This window comes from Gavialis gangeticus, unplaced genomic scaffold, assembly GCF_001723915.1.
Source record: "Gavialis gangeticus isolate Ggan-Ray unplaced genomic scaffold, GavGan_comp1, whole genome shotgun sequence".
NCBI lineage: Eukaryota > Metazoa > Chordata > Crocodylia > Gavialidae > Gavialis > Gavialis gangeticus.
The window spans coordinates 142727376-142736044 of NW_017729032.1; the positions used below are offsets into that span (position 1 = coordinate 142727376).

At 40.7% G+C, this 8669-nt stretch overlaps 1 protein-coding gene across 2 annotated transcripts in view; it reads right to left on the reverse strand.

Moving 5' to 3' along the window:
- The window catches only part of RASA3 (RAS p21 protein activator 3), a 266603-nt gene that overhangs the window by 36157 nt on the left and 221777 nt on the right, over nucleotides 1-8669 (reverse strand). For both annotated transcript variants that reach the window (XM_019524666.1, XM_019524665.1), the window contains exons 9-11: nucleotides 4278-4382; nucleotides 3545-3701; nucleotides 2565-2713 (exon numbers count right to left, since the gene is read on the reverse strand). In XM_019524666.1, the coding sequence (XP_019380211.1) occupies nucleotides 2565-2713; nucleotides 3545-3701; nucleotides 4278-4382 (411 nt within the window). The remainder of the gene's footprint in view (nucleotides 1-2564; nucleotides 2714-3544; nucleotides 3702-4277; nucleotides 4383-8669) is intronic.

The window sequence follows — 8669 nt, forward strand, 5'->3', positions numbered from 1 at the left end:
TAAAAATGTCTTACTCAAAAAAAAAAAAAAAGTAGTAATACAGTAGCTCACAACCCTATGTGCATTCAAACAATTCAGCAAGAAACCACTAAAACTTCCACTTCAAAAGCATGATTTTCATTCTGTTGTTTCTCAAGTTTCTTTTTTTGCACTAGAATTTCTGAGAATGCAAATAATTTCAGGTCAATTTTCTGCTCTCTATTATTTGCAAAGGCAATTTAAACCAGTTATGTATTTGCACTTCCAACTACTTCTTCTGCATCTAAATTACTTAAATGATACCTGCCTGTGACATGCAAAATAGGGCCTGTAGTCTCTTGCTTACTCTCTCTCACACACAATAACATGTCTATTCAGCTTCTGATACATTACTGTAATAGCAACCATTTACAGAAAGGAAGTTTATGATGAGCTACTTTTCCAACTCCATTGTTCAGGGGGGGTTTTTTTGTTAGTTTTGAAAATGAATGCTCTGCCTGCCTCGAACAGGTAAATGACAGATGGAGAAAAGCAAACTTCCTCAGTGTCTATACATTGGTACCTCAAACTCACCCACAGCTTGGAAGGACTATACCTACAGGAGAGAGAGTATTTCAGTCTCTGGCTTCTCTGAAATGTCTGTTCACTCAAAGTCTTAACTTTGTACTGTCTGTGGTGATTGCTACCTTAAATCAGAATCCCCAAGGCAATGGATCAAGACCATCTGCTGTACAGACAAAAGCAACCAAAGGGCTATAACTTCCTCTCAGAGGCTAGAGATAGAAATTACACATAAACAGGTAGAAGCGATCAGAAATTGGTTCAAATCTGTAACACAACAGAAGTTCAGTGCACATAAACCACTTTCAAACTGGCAAAAACCAGTTTAAGATAAACTTGGATGGATGCAGTATCAGTCTTCGTTGATTTAGATTAAATTGGTTTACTGAACTTCTGTCCCAGATCTCTTTCAGATTCAAGTGAGCTCACAGTCTCCCAGCATCCCATGATGCTTTGCACCCCCCTGCAAGCCCCTCCACTCCCTTGTAGGATGGGCAGGCTAGCCTTGATCCAACCTGTCTGCTCCAGCCCAGCAGGGAGGTATGCTCTAGTATCCTGTTACTTCTGGCTTGGGCCACTGCTGGCACATGACTGCATTTCTGGAATCAAAAGTTAATATGTGTTCACTTGCTTATCGGTTCAATCTATGCAGCTCAGACTAACCTGCAAAGATTGAACTGATTCAGCTTTGGTCTTTCTGACCATCTGTACTTAGCTATAATCTACACGGTCTGGATATGACATACTACCATGAAAATCTAGCAGCAAACCATTATTCAAGATAGGAATTCAGAAGTGACTGGTAAAAAAGAGTGAACCTATTTTCCACAAGTGTCACAATCAACTTAGTCCTTTGCTGCTCAGTCTTCCATTTGGAAAAATGAATGTCCCAAGATGCCTTAAATTTCAGTATCCATATGATTAGAGAGAAAATGGCCTTTGTTGGCAAATACTTTTATTCTGAAAGAGACGGTTCTTTAAAATCCTGCAAAGCTGAACTGATTTCACATGAACTACTGAGAACACTGTAGGAAGACAAGGTTCTTTGGGTAGATGTGATATCTTTTATTAGACCAACTAAACAGTTGGAAAAATTGTTCTTTGCATGCTTTTGGGCACAAACACCCTCCTTCAGGCATAGGAAAAGTCTGTTGGTGTTTGTGTACTTTCTTGGGTAGAATAGAAGCCAAAATGCAAAATACAGGTCTGTCGAAATGCAAATGCGTGTCAGTGAGGTTCAAAGGGAATGGGAAACAATAAGTGTGAAAAGGCATTTGGAGGGAGGGAGAGGGAAAGGGGAGAAGGTGATAAAATGTAGCAGGTAAAATGCATACAGGTTACCTGGGTTTATCAGACTGCAGACACGTTATAATGTGCCCACAGTGTGTCACAAGCACCAACAGACTTTCCTTATGCCTGAAGAAGGGTGTTTGTGCCTGAAAGCTTGCAAAGAACAATTTGTCTAACTATTTAGTTGGTCTAATAAAAGACATTGCATCTACCCAAAGAACCTTGTCTGCCTATGTCCTTAGATCAGCACAGCTACAGCCAACAACTCTGAGAACACTACAGGATTTCAGAATTATTATTATTGCCAAGTCAGGGAGCAAGACCTCAAAAGGTGAGAAGCTGTACATGCACAGGACAAAGTGATGGTCCCTCCTCCATAGAGCCTACAAGCTAAAACCAAGTGACCTAACAAATATCCAGTCTTTTTCATATGCATCACGGAAAAGGAAAGTTCTAAGAAGCAGCATGAGGTACCTTTGCAGGGGATTACAGGAAGTTCTAGTGACACTTTAACTCACCTGGTTCTTCAAGGCAGGAGTCATCTTTTTGTTACAGCTGCACAAAGTTATACCAAGTGCCCCAGGTTCTTGACTAGGGCCTTTAACTACTACTACAATGCAAATAATAAATAATGATAGTATTTAAAATGCTTTCATAAACCGAGTGGAATTCTGGCAACAAGTAGTATTTTATTGTGTGCAGGAAATATTAATATGCCATTTGTTTGTACTTACTGAGTCCTCTTCACTTCAGCATTTGCAATTGCACTGATGAAAGGTACTATTCTGCCATAGTGTAAAAAAAGCCTGACCAAAGGTATGGCTGCTTCCTGTTTTTCTCTGCAAACTTCACCCAACACATGTGCAGCAGATGCTGAAACAGGCTGAACAATGGAGAAAAAACAAAAACTTTGTGATGTGTTTCTATAACTACCGCCCCTTATTGACAAACTTCCTTTTTCACAAACTCCTTAATAGAGCCATACATATTAATGGCAGCAACCAGTTACATAAATATATCTGAGAGAGGCCTACATGTTAATTTTCAGTTACTTTTTGTTGTAAGTTTTGATCACAAGAGGGCAGCAATTTAAAAATGATTACAATACAGTCCCTTTTTTCCTCTATCTCTATTGTTAGTTCATTTCCCTGACTATCACAGCTGCTTGTGAAATACTAAGGATAAAAATCTAAATCTTTGTCTACATTTTAACTGCTGTCAAATGAAATAGAGTTTTCTCTTGGAAAAGATGAACTAGTATAACTGCTAAAAGTATTTTGGACCATTTGAACAGACATATGGCCGAGTCCATTCAACATTTTGGAATTAGTATGAAAAAACCCACACAGAATAAGAATTCCTACCTATACGCAAGCATGTTCCTTCACAGTTAATGAAACTAGTCATTTGAACCCAAGCTTATTTTGCCTTTTCAAATGTAGAATTAGAAAAGCTCTACAGAGCTTGTGGGCTCATAATCACTGCTACTACTGGGTGTGTCTTTACTTACCATCAGTGCATGGAGATAATGATCTTTTTCTGTCTGGACGAAAAACAAGCATGAAAACGACACAGCTTTGAATCTCTTGTGGCAAAACAAGCAGTGGGAACTCTGTAAGTTCACTTATGATACCCACAATTGTAAAATGAGAAATATTTATGGGTCTTTGAGGGCAAATAGGTAAAATAGCATGCAGCAATGAGCAAAGTTTACCTCAACATCTGCAGATTTTAACAGGAGGTCTCTAAGTGGGTTGTAATAGTCTGAGGAAAACACATGATCTTCAGTGTAAACCACATTTAACCTTAAAGAACCAAGATCATCAGTTTTCAGTGACTTGTTGCCATTGTCTCTGGGCTGCAGAAAATACCTGACAGACAAAATAAAAAGTTTCTCTTGAAACAGAAAATATATGTTTAAATGCTATAAATGTATATACATACATATAACATATACAAAATGTATTGTAGAGAACACACATGGCATTCCTAAACATAGCGACTTTCTGAAGTTCTGAATTAGGTTTCCCACAAAGATCCCCAGGTCATTTTACATGCTGTAACAGAGAAAGGTCTGATCACAACGTTTCACAGACAATATTACATCTGATATAGCAATAAAACTAAGTCTCTGCTGCTGAGTACAGTACATAACATCATTAAATTCAGTACATTAAAATTCTCACCTGGTTTACGTACATATACACAATCCCAAGCCAAAATCTCAAATCATACCATCAGAACTATGCCTTATGTGTTTCTGTCCTGATAGTTTGGTAACTGAAAATTTTGGCTTGGGCGTTTGTTTTTTTGAAACCAGAAGAAAATATGTACACAAATTAAATTTTGTTGTATTGCAATAGTAATTTTGTAGTACACAGACAGCACATGCTTTACTAGAAACAGTTCAGTTTCTATGCTCCATAAAGTAAAGCAAATATAAGTACCATGCTTCATATGAGCTGGATTGCCGGAGGAATTTTAAAGGAAGTCTCAGTTCTCCTAGGAACTCATCTCCAAACTTCAAGTTACTGGCATTCCAAAGATCAACTCTGTTATAAAACAAAATCAATAATTTAGAACCTCATATCCTGAAACTAAGGGGAAAAACAGCTGTTACCCATTTCAGATAGATACGTATTTTTCCCAACAACTCTCAGGAGACTAAAAATAATTCTAAAACCCATTACACCAGTTTCCAAGGAGCCAAAGATGACCTTAGACTTCTGGAGTCTGTTAATTCATCACCATGAAAATCAATACATAGAGACCTACAATAGCTTTTCCTCATCCATTTTGCTTACATCAAGTTTTACACTTGCAAAAGCAGAAGAGGCTTCTAGTTCACAGGTGTAGCCTCACCTTGCCAAGGTGTCAGAAACCATAGCTCTGGAATCAAGCTCCAAAATCAGACTACTGATTTCTTTGCACCCGAGGCACATTTTTGGTGTTTTTAACTGGCTTACCCTAGTTTAAATACACTATGTACTTGATCTGGCATTTATTCAGACTCAGGTTTTGGGCCTTAAAAAAGAAAAAAGGTATCCATATGAGCCACTATAAATGCCCTGCAAAGATATGTGAATCTCCCATTGGATATAAGAGTTAAATCCAACATCAAAATGCTCATCCTGAAATATAGACAAGCACCTAGTTAGCAATCTGTTATGTCAGTAGTTACCAGGCATTTGTTAATTTAAACTGTAAGCTAGGAGTACTCAACCTTTGGCCTGCTGCCTTGTGTCATTTGGCCTGTGGGATTCCCCACGGGTCTGGAAATTTGGCAGCGGGGGAGCAGTAGCACTCCCATTGCCAACTTTTTGATCCATGGGGAGTCCTGGGCCCTGTGCACTGGATCTGGCACCTGATCCCACAGCATATAGGGTTGAGCAGGGGCAGCACAAGGACCTGTTGGCCAATCCTGGCATGCTGGGGAAGGAGTGGGCAGTGCCTCCAGAGGCCCCAGTCCCAGGCATCCAGCCTGGTGCACAGGGGTGGGGCTAGGCCTCCAAGGACCAATTCTGGTGCACTGGGGCAGGAAGGGGTGATGCAGGACCCCCCAGGACTGAATCCCACCACATTCAGGGGGGGAAGAGGAGGTGCCAGGCCCCTGGATACCAATTCTGACATCAGGGGGCAGTGCTGGGGCACAAGCCCCTCCCCACTTACTGGCCTGCAGGGCCAAAAGGTTGAGTACCATGGCTCTAAACAGTTGGGACTCTTGTGCTTTTACTTTCATCATGGATATCAATTTCAATAACTTTACCATTTTAGCAGATATATGTTGATATTTCAATGTAAGAAGGTGACAGAGCCTACATGTGTAAACACATCAAGCATGGTGCCATCTGCAAGCCTTCAAGCTGTTGATATCAGTACTTACAAGTAGTATCAATAATCCCCAACCATCAGCTTGAAAAAGTGAGTGGAATAGAGTGCAAATACAACAGCATTGCCCACCTTGAAAAGCAAACCTCACTTAGTGAGATTAAACCAACCAGTAAGCCATGGATAGTCACACAATGAATCATCAAAAGCCTATACATCTTTCATGTCTATTTCCTTATCTTTGAGGAAACATTTGTCTGCATTTCCCCAAACCTAGAAGAATGTGCTTCATTTTTGGTAAACTCTGGTATAAGAGAAAAACAATACATTAAATATGTGGGGAAAGCAGATTTTAAATAATGAGGAGGTAGAGTTTTAAATTTCCGCTGAATGTTGCCAAGGCACAGAAATGATGGGACTGGATCATTTTGGCATTCTAGCTCCAACAAGAACCAGTACTAGACTCAGATTATAAAGCCGGAAGCCGCAGTAACAGGTGTCATAGACAAATCTCCACCACCTTTCATATGAGGGAAGGTTTCTTCTTAGTATTCGGAAGTTTGTGGTTGGAACATCTTGAAGTATAAGGGCCAATATTCCTTTAAAATGTTTATCCTAGCTAGCATCATGCCTTTATGTCTCACACTCCATGTATTTATTTTTTATTAGCAGTTAACCATCCTTTCCCTCTGCAAGCTCTTTTGGAGCAGTTACTAGCTTTTGAGAGCCTACCAGAGTTCGCTGACATTTTCCTAATTCAATATTTTGAGAAAATTGTTGATAGTGTGGGGGGAAAAATAAAAAAATTTAACCTAATTTTTTTTCCTCCTCTCACTTCTTGAGCAAGTTTACTCTTGGCACAATGGGGATCTGAATGAGCTCAGCATGACTACAGTGGTATCATTAAATACTAATACAAAATGGCCAAAAACAAGTTAAGAAAGGGACTTATTCAGCTTTGCAGGGGCTAATTCACTGTTTATACATGGTCCAAAGCTTGATTTTACAAATTATTTGCTGTAACTGACTTTTCCTTTTGTTCCTACTCTATGTGAATGCTAGGAAAATGCTTTCCACTACTAAAACTTTCATGTTTTTATGGGGAAAGCATGCACTAAATGTAGTTGCTGCAGATTAGCTTGCTCAAAACTGAGGAGATCCTGCAAGAGTGGATGTCCAACAGTGAAACTAGGCAGTCGACGAGCCTTAATTTTAGCACATGCAACAATTTTAAACTTTGCCTTTGGACATGTGCCTGGAGAATGAAAGATACTTTACACACAACAATCAAAGAAATTGACTCTATGTGCTTCACATTTATTGGCTCAATGTTTAAAAAACACAACAACACATCAAGTAACAGCTTAAATTTTGCACTGCATTTTGAGGGCCACACTTCTACAAGAATGTCCCTTTCTTCACAGTGAAAATACAAGGTGTGTGGGTGAAATCATATGTGAAAAGAACATCTGGTACTAATGTAATTATATACCCTAGTCGGCAACTTCCTACACCCACTCTAAATTAGAACTTTTTCATATAGTTAGAAATAATATATAGCAGGAACTCAAATTCAGACAGAGACCACAGAAGGGAAGATTTCACAAAACGTTTAGGTAAACGTAAGCTACAAGATCCAGGGTATGCTGACAGAAGACATCAATGGCAAACTAAACAAAGGACTGGAGAGACTCAAGGGGGTGTGAAGGAGAGACTAAAACAAAAGTGTTCTGTCCTGCAAGGGGAAAAAAACTTAAGAAGTTTGCCCAACCAGAACTAACCCTTTATCTGCTTTCATTATTTTTTTAAATGTTGATTTTTTTGCCAGATGTTTCATAAATCTCTCCACACAGTATTTCTTCCTCAGAGCTTATGAATGGTCATGTGTTGGTCTTAGGAACAGTAAAAAGAATCTTTTTAACCACTGTCACAAACACAATATTAATGCAAACACACATTTGTTCAGAAATCATGCTAAAGTAAAAACTACATACATTATATGCAGCATAGTCATATGAAACAAAGGTCACTAAAAATAAAGTGTAATATACAAAACAATGCAATGATACACACAGGGTCAGATTAACACGTAGGCATTACAGGCCGAAGACTTGAGACCCAGCTTCTGGAGTCATAGGGCATGTCCACATGTGCAGGCACGTGTGCTTGCAGCAGCTCAAATAGGAATGGCACAAATTTGAGCCAGGGATTTTTGCCTCAGCGCACATGCCCAGACATGTACTTTGGTGTGGGGCATGTTAGGTCACTTGGGGCAAAATAATCCTGCCCAGATCCTTCCGGATCTGCAGCCAGGGGGAGCTAGAGCTTGGGACCAACACCTGTGCTGGCCCCAGTAGTATAAAAACCTGCTCTGGCAAGCAGCTCGGGGCTACTCGCTCTCAGGAGCTTCCTGGGGGTCTCCTGCCCCTTCTGCAGGCAGAGGAAGACCCTCACGCACATGACAACCTCCTCCTGGCCCTGACCAAGTGGGCCCTGTATATGGCCAGGAAGGAGGCTCTGGCCAGGAAGGTGCCTGGGGACAGCAGGGCTGCTTTCCTCTCACTTAGCTGTGCATGTTTCTGGGCAGAGCACCAATGGGCAGTGTCCACCGGTTCCTTGGATGACTGGGGGGTGTGGCCCAGGGGGCTCTGCTCCGTGTCCCCCTCTGGAGAACTTATTTTCACATTTTTACCCTTTGACCCCCACGTCACTCCTATCCTGTTTTTTCTCTTAGTTGTCCCACAAAATCACAGGATAGGAAAGAGAGGGGGAGGAGTGGCACTCTACATCAAGGAGGACTACACGTCCTCGCTAATTAGTAAGGAGTCAGGGGAGAAGCACTCTGAGGTGCTTTGGGTTAGGGTTCAAGGCAGAAGAGGGGAAAGGGACCTATTGGTGGGAGTCTACTATAGACCCCCTACCCAAGCAGAGGAGCTTGACCAGGAATTCTTGGGTCAGCTCACTGAGGTAGTAAAAGCTAGGGATGTGGTAGTCATGGGGGACCTGAATTT